This window comes from Stylophora pistillata, chromosome 14 (assembly GCF_964205215.1).
Source record: "Stylophora pistillata chromosome 14, jaStyPist1.2, whole genome shotgun sequence".
NCBI classification, from domain to species: domain Eukaryota; kingdom Metazoa; phylum Cnidaria; class Anthozoa; order Scleractinia; family Pocilloporidae; genus Stylophora; species Stylophora pistillata.
Genome location: NC_142532.1, coordinates 5,424,879 through 5,451,005, shown reverse-complemented (window position 1 = coordinate 5,451,005; position 26,127 = coordinate 5,424,879). Strand labels below are relative to the sequence as shown.

General features: G+C 38.8%; 2 protein-coding genes and 1 pseudogene across 2 annotated transcripts; 2 read left to right on the top strand and 1 right to left on the bottom strand.

Annotated features, from left to right (window-relative positions):
* The first annotated feature begins 1,746 nt into the window (after positions 1-1,746).
* Positions 1,747-3,142, top strand: LOC148716221 (RING finger protein 151-like). The gene has a single exon (XM_088744236.1). It carries the CDS (start codon positions 1,871-1,873, stop codon positions 2,819-2,821), a length of 951 nt encoding a protein of 316 aa, XP_088600362.1. The 5' UTR covers positions 1,747-1,870; the 3' UTR covers positions 2,822-3,142.
* Positions 3,143-5,154: 2,012 nt separating this feature from the next.
* LOC148716220 (alpha-1,6-mannosylglycoprotein 6-beta-N-acetylglucosaminyltransferase A-like) lies at positions 5,155-17,501 on the top strand. The gene is made up of 17 exons (XM_088745574.1): positions 5,155-5,402; positions 7,424-7,506; positions 7,941-8,033; positions 8,503-8,577; positions 10,414-10,572; positions 10,939-11,102; positions 11,330-11,461; positions 12,025-12,161; positions 12,754-12,875; positions 13,672-13,743; positions 14,549-14,641; positions 15,056-15,139; positions 15,588-15,650; positions 15,911-16,027; positions 16,437-16,511; positions 16,626-16,780; positions 16,931-17,501. Exons 1-17 carry the CDS (start codon positions 5,207-5,209, stop codon positions 17,124-17,126), a joined length of 2,016 nt encoding a protein of 671 aa, XP_088601700.1. The 5' UTR covers positions 5,155-5,206; the 3' UTR covers positions 17,127-17,501.
* Positions 17,502-19,688: 2,187 nt separating this feature from the next.
* On the bottom strand, positions 19,689-24,767 carry LOC148716219 (uncharacterized; annotated as a pseudogene).
* Positions 24,768-26,127: the final 1,360 nt, after the last annotated feature.

The following is a 26,127-nucleotide window of genomic DNA, read 5'->3' as shown; positions in this document are numbered from 1 at the left end:
AGGGAGAAACTCATGCCATTTCTTCTTCTTTCGCTTTTATTATCTTAAAAAAAGAATACATTTATTTATATAATATTGGTTTCATCCAAGCAACAACAAAGGAATACTTGATAGCCACAGAATTTCGTTCTTCAATCTGATATTTTGTCAGTATTGTTTTTTACAAGCAATTTTTTTTATAACTCGTAATGTCTTTTCTTTACGTAGTTTAATAATTGCAGCCCTTTTAGGGTAGAAAGGTTACTCTTCTAAAAAAGTATGTTTAAATTCAACTAAATATTCATGAATTTTTTTGTGACGATTTTCCAACAGAAGTTCTATTCATTTGGTAATAGCTGGTATACAGCTGCAATTAATAATTTTCCCGATCATTTCAAACTCACAGTCTATTTCCTTTCTCTTTTGGCCACGCAAAGCAGTTTGCTCAATTAAATTACGTCAAATTATGTCCAAAAAATAAAAGGTTTGCATTAGAACACCCCAGGCTCGAAGACATCTTTCCATTTTATTTAGTTTAAATGTCGTCATCATTTTATGTGTTCTCGACCACTGATACAAACAGGCTTGTGAGTGAAACAAAGGAGTCGTTCAGATGTATCTATCCACCGTTCTTATTGACGTATTATTTTTTTATTTGAGAAATTAAATGTTAATCATGTTTAACGGAGCTAATCTATATAAATTTTAAAGACTGATAGTTTCTAAAGAAACTGTTAGGGGCTGCGTCGGTGGGGGTAACGAAATAATTTGGATATATCAACAAAGTTGAAATGGTAAATTGGCCACCGCAACAATTACAAAAGCTAACGTTTCGCGCGTTAACCCCTCGTCGGAGCGAAGGGCTAACTCTCGAAACGTCAGCTTTTGTAATCGTTACGGTGGTCAATTTACCATTTCAACTTTGTTGATATATCCAAATTATATATAAATTTTATATCAATTTTCTTTAAAGTTTCTCGAAGTCGACCATTTTGAACGCCGTTCCAAAGCAATTTTTTTTATTCAACTATTGTACTTACAATATTTTTATCAACATGACAACAGTTTGCTATCGCGAGTGTTGGCTAAATGAACGTACACCGTGATCGATGGGTAGTGACTTTGTCGATTTCTATCATGAAAGTTGTTCCACGATTTACTAATGAAGGGAAATTTACTGACATTGTGGCTTTTATGTCAATGGAGAGAGAGATAACTGACCCTTTCACCCCAAGAAGCTACTCACTTGTAAGGGAAGAGAGGAACGGGTTGCATTTTAATGGCTGTTATGAAAAAGGCAAAGAAATGAAAGTAGCTATAGCTATCCGTAGTAATCATATACCTTGAATCTTAATTCATCTTTATCACGCGAGTTTTGTCATGAATTACGTTTGCGTTATTTTTAACTGAAACACCGTTACTGAGATGGGGTGAGGACATCTGCGACCTCCCCTTTTTTTTCTTTTTTTTTTTTAATTAGTATTAATCTTTTTTATTGATTGATTTATTTTGCACCTTGATTTCTTGGACTGAAAGGAAATATTGTTGAAGAGAACAAAACTCGAACAAAAGTTCGGAAATGGAAAATGAATAATTCTATCACATGTACACGAGAGAAATGATCGCTGCTTTTTACTAGAAAAAAAGGAAAGCTCTTTCGCAAACATAAAGTTTATGAACACATAGAAACTGCCAAACAGTGTCGATATTTTTCCCTTTGTCTAACACCTGCTCTTTAGATCTATGGACAACCCGTCGCTTACTAATGAACCACAAGCTGGCTGAGTTCCATTTAGCAAACAGTCGCTTTTATTTCGAGTCGCAGTTTGTTTTAGAAACAAGCCTCCCCGATAGCAATTATACTATTCATGGAAAACACGATCTGGCGTCGATGTTTGCTCCAGCGATTTTGTGGGCGTCAAAACGTAACAGAACCTTACGGCATCGACGTAAAATGGGTTACAGCACAAATATTTTTATTGTACCAGTGGATCGAAACCTACTGTGCGGAATTTGTAAGGAGGTGTTGAAAAATCCACGCGCCTTGCATTGTGGACATACGTATTGCGAAGATTGTTTAGATGGCTGGTTTAAATCCGCGAAAGACGTAAAGTTAACTTGCCCTATGTGTCGGCGCTATGTGATTTTGTCTAACACCGCACCTGTTTTAGCTCTCAGAGAATTCATCGAGGGACTTTCGGTGGAGTGCAAAAATGCTGTCAACGGTTGTAAAATGGTGTTAAAACTTAGAGACTTGGAGAAGCATTTGGAGAACTGCGACTTTACTTTGGTGGAGTGTAGTGGCTGTGATGAAATGTTTAGTCAAAATGATTTTCACGTGCATCGCAATAAATGCCCCAAGTTGAATGAGACAATCTGTTTCGATGCCCGCGTGCATGCCGAGATTGCAGCGATTCAAAACGAGCTCTTCAAGACAAAGAAGTCCCTTCGAACTTCCGAAGAAACCGTTCAAAGGCTCGAATCCATTTTGTGCGAATTACGGGCCCAAAGACGAATCCGAGCGGAGTCGACGCGGGCCGAAGATTTCCGAGATTCCAAGTGGGATCCCGATTACTCATACGGGTATTCCCCTCAAAGTATTTCTAATCTTTCAACTTTTATTTCGCGTTTTTTGACAAAAATGCCACCTTACGTCGATCAAGATCGCATTTTTATTTGTCTGAAACGCTGTTTTGATTTTTATCATAATTGCGCAGCGTTCTGGCAAGATGTCCAGATGCTTTTGGCAACAGCGTTGGCCAGTGGTTGGTTCAGAGATGAACAGTGTGAGAAACTTGATGATTGGTTGACAATTTTGGCCCGTGAACGCTTATTGAAGTGAGTGTCGAATTATCTTAGGAAGAAAAAGCGAACAAGGGAGAGAAAGAAGAAAATAAAAAAGGACAGAAAGCTCTCGATTTGGCCTCAAAATAATAAAAAAGGATATAATTAATCTCGTTCCCACGCGATTACTCTAAACGTATCAAACGAATAAACAAGCCTTAGACGAAACTGAGAAATATCCGAGCGAATATTCCCACGTCAAATTCGTGAGTTCAAGATAGATCGGAATTTTGCTACCGTTCAAGAAAAGGTAACTTTGATTGTAAAACATTGAGAACACTAAAGTCTCTGAAGTAATGAATAAATGAATGAATTGCAAGGACGAGAGGTTTTTTCTCCCTCTGGAAACGCCTCTGGCCAAAAGAAAATTTGGTTTGGTCACGAATATCGCCACAAATTCGCCAAATTAAATGATACCAGCTGTTCACCCGTCGTCAGTTCGAATCTCGTAAGCTTCGCTGCTCGTGGCGAATCTCCAATGAGGGCACCTCAGACGGAGTGGAATCTAATTACTCTACGGTTTCTAGTGAACAGGAACGGTGGCTCTCTCCTTTTCTATTAAACTATTGTTTATAGCAAAACTTTGCTAAACTAAAATATAGGATCACTTCAAATTGCTCCCTCCTTCTGTGAATCGATGAATGTGTTTTGGTTGACACTGTTAACCAAACCGCAAGTGACTTGCATGCGTTACTTGTGCTGGGTTTCAATGCTTGCAATGAAGAATTTCTCATGGAAGACATATGTATTTTCTCCATGATCCAAACTGCCGCCCGTATAACTGTACTAGGGAACAAGTCACAGACATTTGAACAAAAGCGGCGCTCAAATTCGTTTTCCTCGAAAGAAAAAGGGTCAGATCATATCCTGCCATCGCGCCCCCAAACTAGAAGACTAGCGGACTTTTTTTCCTAATGAAATTTTACTCAGACATATTTCACAAATCATAACGGCTGTTTTACCAAAACTTGGAAGCCTCCGCGGCAGGACATCGGGTCCTTTGAAGATTAGCGAAAATTTAGCGATTCGCAAAAGTTTGGGGGCCGCACTAAATTTACGCCGCTTGTTGACAGATTTTTCACTTAAACATACACAACAGCTCGAGTGCGACCCGGGACTAAGAAGAGTGTTTTAAGGCAAAACTGATTTCACTAGGGCTCTCTGTCAACTCTTAATTGAAAACTACCCTAATTGCTAGATGTTTTCTCCAGTATCATTTTCAAGGACACACCGAGAATTGACATTTTAATTTACAGAAGAACTGGACTATTTTCTAGTCGTTAACCATAGCAATCCATGGTCATTTAGAAATATTCATTTTGCCTTATTAAGAGAAGTAATCAACACCTTTTGCGTGAAATTCCACTGAAATATTCGTCCTAAGAAGGAAAAAAATAAGCAACACCTTACATTGCAAACAAATTAAACAAATTGATAAAGTTTTCATGTTGCACTAAATTCGAAGTTAAAAAGAAAAGAAAAAGAGTTCATTTCGGTTTGTGATCCTAGCCGAAGTGATTTATTCAAATAAAAGGACCGCAAAGGTGGGAGACCGATTTTTTAATATAAACCAAAAATGAAAAATATAACAACATGCCCCTCAGTTTAACGAATTTATAAATAAAAAATATACTCTCAAAGGACGGACCTTGTCCTATTACACGTGAATGACACCGAAACTGTCCTTTTTCACTATAATTGCTCTTATTATCTCAGTCAAGACACGTGCAATGCTGCCGAAAGCCAATCACGTTCGATAATTTTGTAAAAGTCTTGCTTAAAAACTAAAGGAGAATCTCTTTGTGAGATTGATCGCTGAGCAACGATTTTTATAATCAAAGTTGTCGTCTGTATGACAAATAGAAACAAAAAGGTTAATTTATTTTTTAATACATCAATACTTCTACTTGTGTAGCTTTCCTTGTGTCGACAACTTTGGCCTGATCTGTCGATGATATAAAGTTGATCAGTTTTGAATTTATCTTTATTCCTATCTTGCTAATAACTAATTTTTTTTTCCGTTTGAGCCTCTTTATGCTCATTCTTTGTAGCTATTATTTAAACTCGATAAATCTTCTTAATCTTCACTGTTTTTGTTTTCTAAAGAAGATATAAGAGGATATCTCCCAGCGCTCATGTTTTCTGCTATGGACACTAGAAATTTCATCCTTTCAAAGAGGGATTGGATATGAATTCATCATTATCATTACCTTTATCAAGACAATGACAATTTCAAATTATTTGTTACATTTTCATGAGTAAATATCCATGGAGACTAAAATTTATTCATTCGTTTAGAATCAACTAGCTTCCCTTCAGTCAAAATTAAACGAGCTTGCAAGCTGATAGGGACCGTTTGTTTTGTCTACTATAGCTGGTGAAAATGAAGCGTTTCTTTTCAAAGGGGACTGTTCTTTTGATTTGGCTAGGATTTGCTCTGTTTTTCTTTTCAGCGCAAATCAGTATCTTCCATGTAACGTTTTATGTCGACCTAGATGACAGAAAAGTTTTAAGCAATGGAGCAAATTCAACAGCAACGTTTCTCCCTGAAAGATTCACTGGCTCACTTAATGGCCTAGGTGAGTAAGGACTTGAAACGACTTCTAATTTTAGCGGAAGATTTTAGATAACCGAGTAAAGTGGGCCATTAATTCTTCATGAATCATTCTGAATCAAATCTATTCTGAATTTAAGTTGGAGTATTTTGTAGTCAGAACAAAACGATGCCAAAAAAAAAAAAAAAAAACGTACAAAGAGAACACACTGTTCCTACTCCTTCCCTTGCTAAAACAAGGATCCCTCTGATCTTAGTGATAAACTTACCGTCAAATTAGATCCCAACCCGGTTTATTTATTAGATCATTTTTGTTTTTGAAGCATCATTGTCAGAGCTATGACAAACATAACCTACAAGATGGCTTGAAATAAGATGGCTTTGAAATGATTTTTTTTAAAACTTCCGTCATCAAGATATAACACTTTTCGTTTAGAAAATAAAGGCTTTATTTGACATACGGCATGTACCTAAATTCTGACCCTCTTTTTTCATTTCCAGATTTTAAGAATTAACTGTTGGTTTTGATCACTTTAATTTCATCTGTTAGCTGTCTTTAAAAAAAACGAGAAAAGTTGCGATTTTTGTTTAATGAGATTTAAGTAAATGGCCTGGAAGCCATAAGATTTTGGCACGGCATGTACTTTCATTAAACTCGATCGAGTGCTTTGATAACACGCATGCGCAAAAAGAGAGACTCTAGCAACGCATACTCATTTGAATTCTTTAGGTCAGTTCCTATTTGGATCTTAATGGTGTGACACTTTTTTTTAATTGTATGAGCCACAGAGGTGTGAGCTCATTGTTAGCTTTTCTTGGGTACTAACTCCATTACGTTATTAATAATTTTATTATTTCCAGCAATTGAAAGCAATCCAGCAATTTTTCCACCGACGTGATTGGAATGTGTGAATTAAAATGCAAGTGGCGTGTTTGTCTTTTTGATGACGACTACCACAAAATAGAAAGACAGTAGCCTTCATTTGGCGCGAACTGAAAATATGCACAGATCTTTGTCCGAAGACATTATCTGTTCTGAGATGCGAGAGTGAAGTTCGAGAAAAACTGATGGTCTGGAAGAAAAAAAAAATTAAGGAAAATTAACGAGCATATTTTCGGGCCAAATTGGGGCAATTGTGTCTTTATAATCCACCAAATAATTTCGCTTGCGCGCGATTGGTTTAAACACATCACGTGACCGAATATCCCCCCCTCCCAGCTAAAACTGGGAGATATCCCAGAATATCGTCCTAGTGATATTCCGTAATTTCTAAATCATACGCTCACAACGATAAGTCTTTGTTTAAACTTAATTCAAGATGAAAGAACATTTTGGGGTTGTTACAAATGAAACGAAATATATATCTTTTTGATCACTCATCAAAAGAGAACATACAGTACACCAGTACACATTGCATACAGTAAGCTGCTCATAAACATTTTCACACGCGCAAGTTGTAAAATATCTGAAGGAAAAAAAAAACACAGCCTCCACTGTGAAGCAATTGTCAGTTTGACCAAACGTTCCATACGAACAATGATTTGGTAACAGAAACAAAAAGGCAAGGAGCTAATACTTGTAAAGCACCTATTTGCCAAAAAACAACTCACAGCAAGATGTCCGCACAGCCCTATATTTCATTACACATGCAGTTCCTGGATAAATGAAACAATAACGAATTCTGGAAACACGACTTTTAAATTTTAACAAACTCACCGGTACCCATAACAATATCTCGAGGCCTGCAGGAAGTCAAAATCTTTCGCCATTTAAATATTTTGATAGCCAGTTGTTCGTAAATACAGTGCCTCGATCACTCGGTCAGAAATTAAAACGTTTACCCTCTTAATGATAGTGTTCGTGTACAAACAGTTATGCATGCTTTCAAGCGTCAAATATAATGAAAAGATATACGCGACAACCGACTTTAATTACCTTTAAATGGTGGCTTCTACAATGATGTTGACTAAGGCTTTCGAATTGTATTAAAGAATAATTAAGTTTTTAATGATTTTTATCAATAATTAAATCTTGGTTATTTCTAGTGATAAATAATCCCTATGATAAAGAAGCGAAGTGTTACATACCAGATGATCCTTTGTTTCCACTATGCTCCATGAAAATTAAGGTATGTGATGGCTAATACGGCTCAACAAAGAGATACTTGTACCCCAGTTACAGAACAAAAAAAACAGTCAGCAAAAAACAAAAAATTCCCAAGCAAAATTTATGCGCCAGGGAAATTTTCAACCGATTGTCAAGTGTAATCCATGCGTGTAATGGATTTGCCTCACAAAGCTCTGTGATTGGTCCCTAAATATCGTGCCAGCTCCTCAACCAGTCAGATGCAAAAACTAAATTCACGCGATCTCTCATGCTTAAGCTGGCTAAAAGCCATTTACAATGGACTCTGATTGGCTCCTTGTAATATTCACCTTGCCTCTGACTCATGGTTGCTTTAATTTTGATGCAGTGTCACGCTGTCCAATTGAAAAGCTTACTTCTCGTCGTAAACCTCCTGTCGCGCTTATCTAATATCTGATGTTCAACTCGTTTGTACAGGAATTCAACAAAACATGGGACCAGAAATGCCATGGGGAAAAGTATAAGGTGGATGCTAGCAGACTTTGTTCTGTTATTCAGTATCTAAGTGAGGTAAGACTAGAATATGAAACGTAAGAAAAGTCCTCGAAGCAACGTATGATGCTAAAACATTTAAGAATCCCTGGAAAAGGAGAAACAAAGTAAACTGTATAACAAAATTTGAGAAGATTGAGTTTTATTTATTGGACTTCCTTAGATTAAGAATCACCTAAATGTCAAGGAAATCTAATTCTGTTTTAGAACAGCAGGTTATTCACAACTTTTCCAACTCCATTAGTTTCGGAGGCTTAAATTAAATTCGTATCATCCGGAAATATTCGGAGTTCTTCCTTGAAGTTCAATTGATGTTGAGAAACTTCGGGAAGATGTCGGAAAAATCGTTATTGACTCGTAAGAAAAGAGACCGTCGGTAACCGCTCGAGGTTCGACATCGGTGGTCTGAAGGATTCCTGACTTTTGTACACCCTTTTCTGTCTTGTACGTTGGGTTGCACTAAAATTGTAATTATCATTTGTGTAAGGTTCAAGCTTGGTGTCCAGTATTACCATGGCGACAAGACAAAAATCCGTACAATGTTGAGACAGGATGGCAAAAGGTAATGGCTCCTACTTTAATAAGAATGTTGAGTGTTGAGCTGGATTAAGCAGTATTCTCAAGGGGTAATGACTTTTCAAAAGAAATGCGCTGGATTTCTCAAATGCAATTTAATTTATTTAATTTATTAATTTATTTAGCTTCGCCTAATTATCTTAGGCAGCGAGACCACTACAGGCTTAGCCAATTACATTGGATCCCGCGTCAACAATGACAAAGCCAGACTCCCCCCACCCCTCAAATCCCAGTGAACAGGCCAGACTACATCACAGTAATCTCGTGAGTGGGTTCTTTAACGTCCCCTGCCTAACCAAATTAATCAATTATTAGAAGCAGGAGACGGGACCTACGGTTTATTCGTCCTTATCCGAGAAGACGAGAATGTTTAGCCATTTCTTGATATTATAGAGAAGGAAGCACATTTTCCAAAGTTATTTTAAGACCTTGAGTGTTGGTCCGGCCGGGGCTCGAACCCCCGACCTCCAGTACAACAGTCCGGCGTTCTAACCAATTGAGCTAATTAGCTTAACTGCCCCCCCTCACTCTCTGCAGTTCAACAGTTCATTTGTGTATTCTCTCATCTTCAAACTTGCCTTGTTTTTATCTTTATCTTCGGTTCCTGTTGACGAGAAACAGTGTACAAATGAATAGATGGATGAATGAATGTTAAAAATGGCGGAGTGAGTGAGTGAGTGAGTGTGTGAGAAAATGAGTGAATGAATGACTCAGTGAATGAATGAATGGATGGATGGATATATGGATGGATATGTGGATGGATGCATGGATGTATGGATGTGTGGATGTAGGGTCGGATGTTCGGATGTATGGATGAATGGATGTCTGGATGTATTGTTGTATGGATGTCTGGATGTATGGACATACATATGGTTGTATGGATGTATAGACATGTATATGGTTGTATGGATGAATGGATGAATGGATGAATGGATGAATAGATGGATGGATGGATGGATGGATGGAGGAATGGAGGAATGGATGAATGGACGAATGGACGAATGGGTGAATGGATAAATGAATGAAGGGATGAATGGATGAATGCATGAATGGATGAATGGATGTATGGATGGATGGATGGAGGAATGGAGGAATGGATGGATGAATGAATGAATGGATGAATGGATAAATGGATGGATGGATGAATGGATGAATAGAGGAATGGAGGAATGGATGAATGGATGGATGAATGGATGAATGGATGAATGGATGGATGGATGGATGGAGGAATGGAGGAACGGAAAAACGGATGAATGGATGAATGGATGGATAGATGGATGGATGGAGGAATCGAGGAATGGAGGGATGGATGAATGGACGAATGGACGAATGGTCGAATAGACTAATGGACGAATGGACGAATGCACGAATGGACGAATGGACGAATGGATGAATGGATGGATGGATGAAGGGACGAATGGACGAATGGACGAATGGACGAATGGGCGATTGGACGAATGGACGAATGGATGAATGGATGAATGGATGAATGGATAAATGGATGAATGGATGAATGGATGAATGGATGAATGGATGAAAAATGAATGGATGAATGGATGTATGAATGGATGGATGGATGGATGAAAGGATGGAATGATGGATGGTTGGACGGATGGAGGGATGGATTGAAGATTGGGAGATTGGAAGATCGGAGGATTTGAAGATCGAAGGATTCAGAAGATTGTCTTCACTTGCTGACGGGATAAGAGGATTGGAAATTTGTTTTGCCAAGGCTCTTGATCACTGAATTTGTTCTGATAATCTGGTCAAAATAAAATATTCTCTGATCACTGTTTTTTGAAAATTTGTTTTTTCCTTGCAGGCCACTGTTAAAACAAATCTGTCAACACTTCTTGAAAAGTTCAAGGGGGAAAGGTATGCTTGGATGAGGAAGAGAATCCAGGAAATTTGGCCACATTGGTTAAAGGCTGTCGAAGAACTAGGATCGAGGATTAACTTACAAAGTCGGAGAAGAAAGAAGGTAAAAGAGTTTCTGACCATTTGCCAAACGTGGAATCTATAATAACATACAGTAACTCCTTTCTTGGAAAAAACGATTTCACTAGCAGTTCGTAATGGTTTGGACTCCAGGCCTTCTTTTCTCTACGGAAGAGAGGTGATGCAAATGGTTGGCCTCTAGAATTGATCTTTTGGAATTTTCCCCTTTGGTCATTTTCGATTTATATTTATCTATGCTTAATTGTCTTTTTTCATCATTACTATTGAAATGACAGCAATTGGCAAGGGATTCCCTCGCAGAAGTCCATCATGATATTCTCTTAAATGTCTTTTATTTCTTATGGAATTCTGAGCATTGAAAAATACTACCTCCAACTATTCTTCGTAGATTTTGGTTTATATGGCTGGAATGGGAGAGCACAAGTTTTTCTTGGACGGAGCTTTCATGGGAGGTCCTCTTGGGGAACTGGCCCAATGGTGTGACCTAATTAGTGCCCTGTATATTTTAGGCCACGAGCTTGCAATCAGTTTTATGAAAGATGAAGTTCCAAGGTAAGAAGAATCTTTACAGGCCCCTGAACATTCTTTCAATTTATATCAGAGTGGCAAACTACAAAACATAGACAGAAAAATCAATGGGTAACAGGGATGACTAAGATAACGATGCTGAACTTGGATGGCAAATTACGAAATCGCTGAGCAGCTTCTCTAAACCATGATTTAATCTACTCATGCACAAAATATTTCTAATAGTTACTGAAATCGTTGTATTTATTCAGCTTCTTGGTTGTCCCGACCTCAGATGGCTGCGCACGCCAAAAAATGGACAATGAATTGGATTTCATTTTCACTGACATAATGGGAGTGATGATCATAGCTGTACATAGTGGACCGGATTACTCGCGGCACAAGTGCGTGATTTCTCGATAAACTTGTTGAGATTATACCTACAGCGACACATGCACTTTAAAATAGCCACCAATGCGATAAAATTTTAAAAAAAAACACAACAAATCGGACAGGTAACGGCCGACTTACGGGCGGGCTGAGAGAGACAAATAGGTAGGCACGTAAATAGAGAGCTATATAGATGGACGAACAGAGAGATAGGTTAGTCAGGCGGAAAGAAAGGCAATTATAGAGACAGAAGAAAAACAAAAAGCGAGACAGACACATTAAGGACAGAAGGACAGGAAGACAGGTAGAGAGCCAGATAGATAGCCAAGACAGATAAACAGTTAAGGTACTCCTGGATTCTGAGATGAAAAGGCATGTTAAGGGAGGATAAGGTAGCGCCCTTTTGTTTATCACCTACTAGAAACTACTTTCGTCATTAAGTATTCTTGATGATACCCTTGCGAATAGTTCCTCATTTTAGGTTACCAATATTTGATTGTGTTCTCTACCTTTCATATGTTATTTTTTGTTTTGCAAAGGAAGTTATTGCTAGGTTAATTTGCTTTTCCTTCTGCAGATGCAAATTACGTGTCTTAGATTCATTTGGAACAGACGCGGAATTTAACTATAAGCGTTACAAGGGGAAAATTCCTGGAGGGAGATCTCCTTGGGGAGATCTGGACCTTCACCTTGCGCAGTTTATGACGATGTACCGTGGGTATTAATTTCTTTCAGAATTTTCAGTTTTTCCCATAGTTGGGCAACATACTTAAGCTATGCCAGCAGTTGAAAAAAATTACCCTCAACACGAGGGAAGCCACATCATACTAGTTTGATGACTGACATTGGTGGCAAACGACAAAACTAGCTTAATATAAAATTAAGTTCAATCAGCGAAATAAGGCTTTGAAAGTTATGATTAGATAGGTGACTGTGACGTGATACTGCATAACAGATGTTCTCAAAAATTCAAAGAACTATTTTCATGCTAGGTACAGCAGACTTCGTGGATATTTACGTCGGGATACCCAATCTCAACCTTAACCCTCGCTGTAAATTAAAGGCGCGGACGTTTGGAAAGTATTTCAGAAAAACTGAAATAAAAAAATAGCTTCATGAAAAGTAACAGGGAGGTGGTAGAGATTCATGAAACTTTGTAGCACAAAAAAAAGCTTTGGGGGAGGGGTAAATCTTCTTTAAACGAAGTTGTCATGCATAAGAATTGCTCTCAACGAAAAAAGGAAGTTAATGAACCCATGAATTTGGAAAACTTAGGCTTAGACTTCGTGCCTGTTCCTATTTGCAGCACATAGTCCTGACAACTCCTTCCTTGGTTTTGCTGTTCCGCGAAAGTCCCAGGAAAACGAGATTCGTCCAAATGATCGAGTGGCAGCACTTGTTTATGGAAAGGATCCAGAGTTTTGGAAGGTTAGCATGGTTGATACATCAACCTGTAAATTAAAACTAACTCAATGTAGTAACGAAGAATGGCGTGACATGCTTGAAAACGTAGGGATACTGACCGAGCGAGGCTTTTATCCTTGAAAGTCAGACGGCATGCGCTGGCTGATCTATGGCTTTAAATTTTATTTTATACATCATAACTCTTGGTGAAATCCATCGACTTCGACGAGTTTGACTCGCTAAGAGTTTTTTCCTTTCGTACGTAATTGTTTTCAATTCAGACAGAGTAGGTCAACCATTTAAGTAGTAATTCTAATGCTTCTTCAATACTCTCACAAAAGAAACAACAACTTTGAGTTTAAATTTACAAGACATGTTTCGACATTCGCATGTCATCTTCAGTTGCAAATGAGCATTTAACGGTTGTACATTTGAATTTATATTAAGGTACGTTGCAAATTACGTGTCAGGGTTTACGTTACATTTGAATGTTAAAAACGCGAGAAATGTAAATAGCGCGCACTTCACTAGATCAAAAAAAATAATAATAATAATAATAATAAATTAAAAGACCAAGGAACAACATAATTAAAAGGAAAGAGACAATTCCAGATGTTTTAATTGCTGATTAAGAATGGGTTTTTCCCACTTAATATGCAATGCCTCTTTGATCTTAATTTGGTATTTTGAAGCGGCAGAATCTAAGATCGTGAAACATTCAGTATCACAAGAGTCAAGACAGACAGAGTAGCTCAACCATTTAAGAAGTAATTCTAACGCTTCTTCAATACTCTCATTACGTGTCCTATTTTACCATCAGGGTCATGCTGACTATATCGACAGAGTGAAAAGATATTTCAACGAAGTTCACGCCACTTTGGGTGGAGCGAGTGTAAGTGATATGCGGTTCAAGGGCTTAGAAAAGCTTAGGCCCCAGACAATGTGGTACGCAAGCGCCTCGAATCATCCTGGGTGGGAAACTGAGTCTGAGAATCAAAAGACGGTCTCAGTAGTCACCCAACCAAGTCGTGCTGGTTTAAACTTCGTATCCATTGATTAATCGCACAGCGTACAGTATAATAAAGGCTTATTAGACGTTTTGTTGTTTAGATCACTGAGTATTTTCACCCGTTATTTGTATTTTGACTCGCCCTACGGGCAAGTCAAAACACGGCACAACTCGTAAAAATACTCACTGATACTACACAACAAAACGTTTAATAAGATATATTTGCTTAAACGTTTCCCCAATTCTCGTTTACACTGAATTTATCTCTAACCGTTGCCACCTTCTAGCTGGTTCTGATTTGGAATTTTATTGAATCGTTTCTTCTCAAATTTCGTCATCCCGCATAAGCCCTTGATAATACGTTCATCTTATATTCACTTTTATTATAATTTCAGAGCTGAGCGAAGAGTTTCCAGCAATCTGATTGGTCGAGCGGTTACTTATATGACGCTATATAAACCACTCCACGCGGTTTATATAAAATGTTAAAATAAAATGTTAATAAATGTTACTAAAATGTTATGATTTTATAAATTTCTCTGTTGTTCAGCTCTGAAATTATATTAAAACAATCATTCGCCTCAGGTTCGGTGAATATTGTCGAATAATCCCCTCGACTTCGTCTCGGGGATTATTCGACGATATTCACCTCGCCTTCGGCAAATAAATGTTAAGTAATATATCACAGGAGAGACAGCGAGAGTTTGGTGTTCCTAAATATGTGATAAACCACGGGATAATCAATATTACATCGCTTGTGAATCTTCTGCAGACTATTAAGGTAGGTGGTTTAAGTTGTAACAATGCGACAACATCATCAGCAGAACTGATAGGAAAGACTGACTGTAAGATTTGTCTTATGCAGCTTTAGCCCTATGATCTTTTTTGTTTTTCGAATTTTCGGTTTGGCCTGTTTTCAAGATCGGTTTTTGGTCTTTCTATTTTAGTGTGAGCATTTTTTAGGTCCTAACTGACATAAATGACAACATAAATGAAAAACAGGTTTCTCAGGTTTTCATATTTGTTTGTTTGATTCCTCATTTCTTCCTCAGCTTAGAAAATTATTGTTCTCTGTTTTTCGGCTGTTTTGACGATTTCTAGGAAGCATTTTCAGTTTCAAATAGCCAAGAAAGCCTTTGGGACTCATAAAACTCCGGATGACTTGTAATATTTGATACTGTATTTGTCCTTTGAGGTATTTGTAGGTCTTGGTCAACCTTTCGAAGGACCAGCTGCCCTTGAGGCCTTGGCTAATGGATGTTTCTTCCTTAATCCCAAGGTAATGTGAATTATGTTAAATGAAAGTGAGAGTAAAGTACAGATGGCACTATCATTGCTTCAAGGTTTGTAAATATATGAAAATCATATATGAACTGCGGTTAAAGAACGAGTATGAGAGCGATCTTCGCAGTAACCAACACTACTTAAGCAGTAGTGAAAATAAGGCCTGAAAAAATTGCTTTGTTTCACCTATGCGTACCATGTAAATGATATTGCCTCCCGAGGTTTTTTTCCCCCTTTTCCCTGTGTAATCTCATCATTCTCGAAAATATTTGATGAATCAACTGCTAATATTAACTTCGTTCACTGAAACTTTATGTACGAAGCCACTTAGCTTCGTGAATTAAGCCATGACCACAGGTTTCAGAGCCAAATTTCGGACAATTATGATCGAGTTTTCAATCTTTATCTATTTATTTATTCGTTTATCATTTTTTCGTGAACAGTATGTCCCGCCGCTGGACCGAACAAACGCAAACTTTTTTGCTGGTAAACCGCTGAATAGAAAGGTAATTCAGACATTCATAGATGTTGCTAAATCCCAGGTAGTCTACATAATTCATCTTATGATTTATATCACTCAGAATGAGGCGACCCATCCGGGCTTTTTTTAACAGCCTGCAGGAAAACTAAAATTATTTGTGGGTACTTAAGCTCGTACAAAAGAGGAATCGGCTACAGACTGAAGAATCAAAATAACACTTCTGTCAAACTTAGCCTTGGTGGTGGGACGATTGATAGCTGCTTATTTTATATCATCGTATTTTAGATAACATCTCAAAATCCTTACGCTGAAGTGTTTGTTGGTAAACCTTTCGTACAAACCGTTGACATAGAAAACATGACTGAAGTTGAAGAAGCTCTCCGAAAAATTATCAACACAAAGGTAAACATTCTTCTTCCTTTTTTTTTACTGAGAGAATAAAAGGCGGAGTATTCTCAGTTTGAAATTAGAATTTATTAGAAAATATATCATACCTATGTTATCTTGAAAAATGACGTGTTATGTTTAGATATCTAAGGAAAGCTATTCTGCGGTAATGGAGTATGGAGGAAACAAAACTCTATTCTACGCACAAAATAAACTGATTCGCAATCACGCTTTAGACACCTGTAGTGTGAGCAGTCTGCATACTCCATAATTTTGGAAGGTACCGCCCTCCTTCTTGAAGTAATGGTGTTAATTTCCCTGAACATACGATTTAAATTTAAAGAAGTTAAGACGTACATTACCTGTTGGGTATGATGTAAGTAGGAATAAATACATCCACCGTTTTTTTTTTTTTAAATTTTAGGAAGAGCCTCACTTACCATACGAATTTACTCATGTTGGTATGTTAGAAAGAGTAAATGCATACGTGGAAAATCAGGTAATACTATTTCATCTGATCTGGTTACCTTGACGACACGAGAAAAGATTCCACTATGTATGACTGAAAGATATGAATCCCAGATTATTGAGCAAATCATTTTCCTTTTTCCAGGATTTTTGCAAGCCTACGAACTGGCCACCTAGGAGTGAGTTACGGATTCTTGTGGGAGGGGATGGTGAGTCTTGCATAGCGACCTGCTTTACAAAACAACTGATCTGCGAACCGAAGTTCTTCGTGTATTTAAACGTGGAAGAAGCGTTAGAAAGGTAGGAGATAATACCTCATCAAGAGGTGCTATGTTTTGGTCACTTTTCTTTGTATTATTTGTATCAGCAATATCTCTTTGAAATTTTCAAACACACGTCTTTATTGGATAAAATTTTATGAAAAAAAGTTGTGGTTTTGATTATTCCTAGTTCCAGATTTGAGTGTAAATCAAGGTTTTTCCGTGAGAGTATCTTGGCACCGTCACTAAACACAACAGACAGCAGCTGTGTGCTCCAGACTCAGCCAATGTTGTTCAGCTGCCGAGCAGCCTGGCCTGGGGTCGTTCGCGTTTGTCCTTGCCGCTCATATCGCAGAGAACAAGTTGCACTATGCGAAACGTGCTGAAGAAACATCATACATTTTTGGATGTTAAAACTGTCCAGCTTGTTGATAGTCATCCAAACTGCGATGCTATTACGAAAGAAGACTGTTAGAGACATCAAGCGCACGATAGAGTTACGCCAGGTCATCAGACCCTTACACTCTTAGACACAGGATAGACTCAATATTAATCAATTTATATTAATTTAGTTTTTTTAAGTGCTTTTAACAATGCCACGGTTTGTTTGAAAGGCGATTGATGTACAATTTATCTTACCTCCTAATGAGACGTGAGAAAGACAGCTTTGATTGGAACTGCTGTTGCACGCGGTCTGCGAGAAATTGTAACCATTCAAGCGGATATATTTAAATGATAGATAAAACGTTTTTACTACATAACATGTCAATATTGCGCATTTAGATCAATTATTGTAAATAAAAGATCAATTTTAGTCCAAAAGAAGCAAAAGACTGATGGCATTTTAGAGCAAAAGTAACTCAGCTAGGGATTCTCCTCGATTCCAGGTTGAATTTTACTCCAAGTGTTGTAGGTAGTCTCCAATAATATTTTTGATTCTTTTTTCCCTAACTATGGTAATCCGATATCTATAGAATTAGGTAATCGATGCCTCTACCTCGAACGTTGTTAAATATTCTTCGCTGTCCTTTAAAAAAGAGCGGGAAATATGAATGGTTACTTGCCTTAACGGAAAAGAAAAGGAGCTCTAAGTCGTTAAAGCGACGATGAAGACGGTCCTAATGATCGATAGTTGTTTGATCAGACGCATCGGCTCATTTGAACCCAGATAGATTTGATAGGCGGCAAAGAAGTGGAGATCAAACACAATTTCTTCGTAAATCCTCGAGAAACACAAGTTACCTCGGAGAGCTTCGTACACTGTGATCGTTTTGGGCACAGCATGCGACTCTCCCAATGCAAACAAAGCGTTATTCCCAGGTTTATGGATGCTGAATGATGCTTTGAATGAGTTAAGGACTATTGTGGGAGGGAAGGTTGAGTCGTGCGTGGTGATCTGCCCTAGAAAACAGCTTATCTGCGAAATGAAGTTTTTTTTGTCCAGAAACGTGGAGGAAATTCTTGAAAGGTAAAAATTGACAGCCCATAAAGAAATCCGTTACATTATTTAATGATTAATCTGAGCATCAACAAGATAAAGTAGGCTACATGGATCTTCTAGCATGTCTGATTTTACTTTTGTGGCGAACGAATTTGTGAATATGTCGATTCAAATTCTCTTTAGTCCCTGCATAGAGGAAACAATTGCAATCCATCGTTTTTTGTTCTTTTACTTTCTGTTTTGTTATTAATATTTCCTTGAAATTTGATGCAAACGTTCAAATATGAGAATGTCTTGTTTTATTTTTTACTATGCTTTATTTCTGGATTTGAATGAAGATCGACCTTTCACGGCAAGAGCATCTTGGCACCGTCTATAAACACAACACACAGCAGCTGTGTGCTACAGACTCAGCCAATGTTGCGCAGCTGCCGAGTAGCCTGGCCTGGTATTGTCCGTGTTTCCCGTAGTCACTCATTCTGCTATATGCGAAATGTGCTAACTTAAACTGTGGACATCATCGGCCGGGAAGAGCAGCGATGATTATCGAAGCTGTGATGCTGTTGCAAAATGAGACTATGTCAGCGTCATAAGAACAAGTTGCATTATGCGAGGTTTGCTGACGAAAACAGCAGGTATCGATGGATTTAAGACTCTAAGGCTCTTTGATAATCATCCAAGGTGTGATGCTCTCGGAACAAAAAGCACTGTGTCAGCCATGTCACTGTGGCGTTACGCTGGGTCGGCGGACGCCTGCTCTCTTTAAGGTGGGACTCATCTTAGAGTTTATTATAATTTAGAAATTTTCTTTCCAAAGTAAAGCTCCTCGTGGTCGAGGACTCCTAAGTCTGTCTCTGGACATTCTAGGGAGAACGGTGACTAAATAATCCGATGAGATTAATGATGAAAACGATGAGAGAATTCTATTAATAAGATCCATCAGTTAAATTCATGCCAGAAAAAATAGCCCCAACTCTTTTAAACCTGGACGCGCCGCTTATGGCGGGCTAAAATAGAGAATTATAGGAATTAAAATACAAGGATAAAGCTTTAATTAAGGTAGTGTATATTATGATTTGTAAATATATGTAGTACACCTCTTTATAAGCCATTGAAGTTGACCTTTATTTCACCTCTGCGAAAAAGACGCGACATACTTTATTTCGACGGGTCACTATTCAGACTTAAACGTAACAACATAACAAAAAATTAATATTTTCTAAGAGATAAAAGGACCATCTCTTAGCACACAAAATTTAAAAGCGGGATTGCATCGCGTTGTGGCGTACAAAGAAGCCGAAGTTGCATAATTTTTCCTTGCTTTACGGGTGTGGGGGTAGGGGTGGGGGGTAGGTCTTTCCCGATTGCGCTCGTAAAATCCTAAAAAAGTTCTGGAAAAAATGGCTAAAAGTGCTCAAAATCTCAAAATAGTGTTCAAAAAGTGCTAGAAGTTGTAAACAGTTACTTCTAAGCTTTTGGTAAATATGTCATTTTTACTTAAGTAATTAACAATCTATTTTGCGTAGTGTTGTTCGACAGGTTGTTACAAAAGGTTGATAGAATAGAGAACAGTAATATTTTTCAAGTTACTTCACATGGAACGACGAACGTAACAATGTTTTATCATGTGCATAATAAAATTTGAAGGCTCTTACATCTGCGTATTTAGAGTTTTTATATAACATTGTTAGACTCTTGTTGCCTTATTGTATCGTAGCATGACAGACGCTTCCAGGTAATCTTGCAGAGCAGAGTCTTGCTGTGACGTAAATACACTTGCAAGGAGACTAAAAACCCTTTCAGTCGCAGCAGAACTTGGTTGAATCAGGCGTAGTTTCTTGACAAGTACACACCAGTGTGGAAGGGTATCTCTGTGAGCAACCCACCAAGTGACTTTGTCTTCCTCGCATGCGACGTTAACCCCATCAGCCGCACCGATAGACAGAGGAAGCTCTTGCGCTAGATTTGCTATTGTGGCGTCATTGTTGAGGAAAGGGAAATTCCTTAGTTCTTCCTGTAATGCTGCTGTCGGACGTAGGGCTTGCACTTGTACGGGGCAACCGAATCGTGCTGCTTTAAAAAGTTCTTACTGTGTCACGAAACTGTACGTTGAATTTGTGCTTGTAAAAGTTCAGTCCGGGCCGAATACAAACCTTTGCTTGTGCCATTAACTGATTGTAGATGGCAACGTTTCCGTTGGAAATTTCACGAGCAACCGCCTCGGTATTAGGGCAATGATGGACTTCTATAGCCTGTGCAACAGCTGAAAGACGCTCGTAGGAAGAAAAAATTAAAGGTCCGTCCCCTTCTAGTTAATAGGTGGCATCTACAAAGTGCACTCCGGCATCGATAACAGCAACCAACTCCAAGCGTAGGTCTTGACAGCTTTGGGGATCATCAAATATTTCCAGGAGATGCCCACGATTTGCTGGACAAATTTCCTCTTTCTCGCGACAGAAAGCCGGGCTCGACATCTTCAAATAAGTCCAACACTTGCTTAATCACCTCCCATTTACTCCACCACCGTGTGTCACTGAAGGTAGGAATTGACGGCCCAGTTTTCTCTCTCTCCAAGCAAGCCTGGCATTGTAACTGTGGGAAAAGAAACTTATCCAAAAGCGCGGGATAAATGCATCGAAGACTTGAAATTCAAAATGAGAGCCAACATTGTCTAAAGTGTGAGAAAAGCATACAACGTCAAAAAGGTCTGCATAAAAGAACTTCAGTTGACTCAAGGCAGTTGCATTCACTGATGCACCACCTCACATCCCTCCAATGACTGGCCCCGGACCAAAGTTATAGTCCACAGCCAAACATGACATCAGCCTTTGAGCCAACTGCTCTCGTTTAAGTGCCTTTGCGAGCACCTCCAGACGTATAAGTTACTGAGTCGGCTTCAAGTCTTGCTGTATGTGGCGCACTTCGATCGCCAACGCCTCAGCCAAGTCTTCTTCTCTTTATCTAGTACAGCAGGTATAAGCTCACTAAGGTGGGCACTACTAGTTAGCCTGTGACCATATTTCTCGAGAAAGGGACGCATAGCATCCACTTTCAATAACGCAACTCCTCCCGACAGAGCAGACTCGACAAGCACATACCGAGACAGTTGTATATCTGAAGGCAACATTGATCCACTTGCATTTTTACGTTTAGCCCTCTACTGCAGGCATTCTTTGATGGACTGCAGTTCTGATTTATTTCTCTCAATACCAGCCAGACCCTTCTCAAGTTTTTTTGATTTCCTGTGTCTTTCAATAGAACTTTTTTTACCACTGAGAACTTAGCTGCAGGCGTTACATCTACTGAAGCTTTCCTTTTACCATGGCAAAGTGTTGTTGTGGGTACTCTTTGAGACGATCCCATGTACTCACATTGGTGGTTTTGACCCTTCCTCTTTGCTTGTTCTTCCCTTTGTTGATCGGAACTTTTCGCTTTCGTGCTATCGAAGCACTTTATAGAGCACTAAGGGATGCTCCAGCATTTACTGTTATTGTAATTGGATCAATCGCTTCTTCGTCTTCAGTGCTCCGATCATTCAACCAGAACTAATGTTTGGCTTTGCAAAGCTGAAGTTCCAAACGGAATAGTTCAATAATTAGGTTTTGGTTAAGGCTTAACCTGTTTTCTTTGTCCTATTTCTAGTGCTAAGTTTTTCCAGTAATAAAGTGGCGTAGTGTTCCATACCAGACGATCTTTTGTTCCCATTATGTTCAATGAAACTTTTCTCCGTTTTTAGTGAAATAGGCTGATGCTTTTCAAATCGGGTGTTAAGTCCAACCCTGGCCAATTTTGAGCACTGGAAAAGCTATTCATAACTGCGCTGGTTTTGCAGCCCCACGATTCTCTGTAACTGGTCCGAAAAAATTACGCCAGCGTCTGAAACAATCAGAAACAAAACCTTAGCCATTTTACTACGAGCTCTAATTGGCTCCGTACGATATTCAACGTAGTCTTGTCCTCCTTGTTTCATTACTTGGATTTGCTGTCACGTTGCTTCACTGAGAAGCTCTCCGTCACATAACTTGTTGTAGACTTCCTGTTACGCTAATCTGATGGTCACCCCTTGATGAACACTTCTTGTTTTCATTTGTCTCGTCTGTATAGGAATTCAACAAAACTTGGGATAAGAAATGCCATGGGGATAAGTATAAGGGGGATCCTAGCAGTCTGTGTTCTATTATTCAGTATCTAAGTGAGGTAAGACTAAAAATGGTACGTAAGAAAAGTCTTTTTAAGTTAAGTGTTATGCAACTGAGTTGATACTGTAATATATATCTGCACCTTGAAAGCCACACTCGGGAGAGAGATTGGGTTTTCCGACAACTTAAATATGCTCGAGTCCTTATGCAACCAATATAACAACGACTCAGGGTTAAGGCCACCTAAAGAAGTAGTTGCCTCTTATGTTAAAAATAAAATGGTAAAAACTTTTCAACCCATTTTTGCTTTTAGCCTTAATTTGTTATTTTTAGCCTTAATTTTTGAGCTAGTCATGTACAACCAGATTCCAGTTCGTGGAAACATCTAAGGAAAAAGGGGAATAAAATCTGTAAGAATTTGAAGGCAAAATATAATTAAAATAAAAAAAGGATACTAAATACCTTAATATGTTATATTAATGCAACCAGTATGTCCATCTTTTCTTATTCCATCAGTATCGAAAACTTAAATGGGCTTAAACATTGTTGGACTGTCCAGGGGTGCATGCTTGACCTTTATGAGAATTTTAAGAAAATTTGGAAAGTTGTGGGAAACTGTCATAATTTACTCGTACGAAAAGAGACCGTCTGTAACCACTGGAGGATTACCCTAGCCCCTAAGAGTCTTAAGAACTTGTCCACGTGAGATCCAAGCAATATCAAAATTTGAGTCCACATGATACCCTCCAGAATTTGATGCTATTTTGTGTTCATACTGGTATTAGTCCAAGTTAAAAGCCTGCCAAATATTTTTCCCAAAGCCCGAACAGTTCACGAGATACAGCGGTTCGACTGAAATGACACACAATTTTAAGCAAAATCATGGTAAATTAGTCCATGAAGTTTACAACTTGCTCAGAGACTATTGGGTGCAGATATAATAAAGAATCTTTGCCAATTTCAAATGAATAGTATACTTGTTCGAGTCAACTAAATTTGAAGATGATGCGATAACTATGTTCGAAAATATTAATGTTTCAAGAAAACCTTCAAAAATCGAAATTTTTCACTATTCCAATTTCTAGTGAAAATCGCTTAAAATATCTCGGATGCGGCCATGTTTCTGCTCAAAATGACTCCATTTCCATAAAGTTTATTTGTTTAGGAGTATATAGAGGTGATAAAATCTGTGTGAAGTTACGTACGTATAGCCATGCGAAATAGATATTTTGTATCGGCATGTCGCTCACGACAACGGGCGAATGACAGATGGGCACTATGACCGTGATCTGTTGAAAGCTGGTTAAACATGCCATTGATTCTAGTGAAGACATTCTAGGCTCATATTATATTCGAATACACAATATTAGGTTTATGAAATGTACCTGATGAAATAAATCCGATTTAGAGTGCTAATAAAAGTACACATGCCAAGCCTGGTGTACACGGGAAACTACCGGCCGATCGCTGACTTTATACACGCAATCATGTATAGCATTTTAAAATGACGGCTGCGGCTGGAAACTGCTCAGAGATTCTTCAATACTCACACAGGCCACTTGTTTGAATGATCAGTTGTTTGAACAGATAAGATAAAATGCTTTACAGGGGGTCTTTACACATCGAAAACGATCTGTTAATAGTACCGCAGGGCACCCAAGGTATCAGGGTATTATTATCAGAGGATTACCCCCTCCCCCTCGGTGTTTCTGAACCATAAATGCTGATTTGATTTTATTGTTTTGTTTGGTTTGGGGAATATTATACTTATTTCTTTACATCTGGTTCATCCCAAACCCTTTCCAAAAGTCTAGAAGAAAAACGCTATTTTCTGGTCCGCTACCTGTACGCCTCCAATCCAGCCTTACCACAACGCAGGCTTTTTAAATGAAAAGGGGGGACCTCTGCACAAAAAGGCATATGAGTTGAAGGATCATACTAAAGACACCCCCTACCAGAAAACCCCGCATGCGAGGGTTCGCGATTCTGTAGTTTAAAGCGTGTTCACAGAGTTAACTGATGTTTCACCCTCTGGCGGAGATTATACAGTCAAATCTCTCTTTCCAGTGGCTCTAAATCTTGGTAACCAACGTTGATGTCGCTGGCCTGTGGCAATTTTCCTGTTTTCTTTAAGATCGTCAGTCTAGAAAAATAGCTTGCAATCTGCTGAGCTCCTCTTTGTCGAGCAAGTGTTTGTTAGTACCCTCCAGACTTAGTGTGCGTATTAGTCTTGAAGCATCAGGCGGGGTCACCTTGCGCCCAGTCTCTTCACCAACAAGAAATACCTCGAGAAGGAAGTTCTCCACCTGTTCTGTAAACCTGCTGCACTTCCTTCCTTGAGGGCCCAGCCACCAGGCACACTGTTGGAGCTGTTGGCGGTAGAAGTACTGGAGGTCTTGTGGGTCTCTGGTATATTTACTTTCAGAGAGGAGCATTTCGCCGCCCATTGCCGTCTATTGTGATCGTACTGCGTTTCCCGGTGAAGTTTTTACTGGTGCTTGCCGAAGTCAAAATGGCTGACAAGGTAGTGGTTAGAGCGGTAGACTTTAATACACCCTGCCTCAGGACATGAAAACAAGGCGCTTGCAGTTTCTTCGCAGCTACGTTTCCCCTCATCTTTCGCTGATGGTGGATTTCTCGACCGAGAAGTTGGCTTTTCTAACGCGCTTTTTGTGGTGTCTAGTGCGCGAAAAGGCTCCAAAACCTTTATACCTGTCATTTGCTGCGTTGATTCCATGGGAAGAGCCTTTATCCGAGATCGTAGTCCCACAGGAAATGCGTGCCACATCTTGATACTACCATACTCGTACTGGAAATTATTTAGCTGACTTATGCCCGTCCACTTTACGGGTGTTAACATTTGCTCATGCTTGATGGAGCTCGCATACAGCAGCCCAGTAGTCTTTAACTCCTCCGTATGAGTCAATAGCCTCCTTCAGCTGCGCTACAGTGGTATCATCATGACCTGCAAATCAACATCCACAGGCATGACTAAGTACATGTTTGAAGCTTCAGGTGCTGTGGCCTTTAGGGGAGGTGCGTTGAAGCATGCTGGATCTTCGGGCATAGGCTTTATACTACGAGGCGCAATGTTGTACCTGTTGCCACTGTTGCTTTATTTTCGAGTCTCAGACACCATTGCAGTTTTATTGATAATTGTAACCACGGACAGACAATATCGAGTTTGTTTGCGTGGCGCATCAATGTGGCAATCTTACTTTATTCCGTTTGAAAATAGGGTGTGCCCTGGGAACACAATCAAATTATTATCCTTCACCTTTCACCTTCTTCGGGTGTCTTAAAGGGTACAACGACCGTGTCTTTTCTTGTAACCATTGTAACCATGCTTTGAGCGCACAAATATAAGCTGTTAGGGACAGACCATTACTTCTCTGAAGGCAGGGGGGAGAGACAAAAATTGTTTTGCATGCAAACAGCTTATTATTTCCTTTTTGCAGCAGCAAACAATTTATTTGGGGGGTTGCATACAATTTATTGCAGTTTATTGCGCTTGCAAATAATTCATTTCAGTTTTTACGGTTCTGCAAACAATTTATTTCAAAATTTTCCATTCCCCCACCCCACTTGCAAATAGAGTATAGTATACATTCGACTGACACTCGCTGCCAGGACTTTTCGAAATGAAAACTGTATGGGGAATGTTGCCTTATTGTTGCATTAAAGTCTGAAACTAAATTTATTGGGATGACTACCGGTTTAGAAAAGCACTAACATTTCACATCATTATATGGCTGTGTCTCACAAGGACTGGGAACTACCGAATTCACGAATTTGATTGGCTGAAAT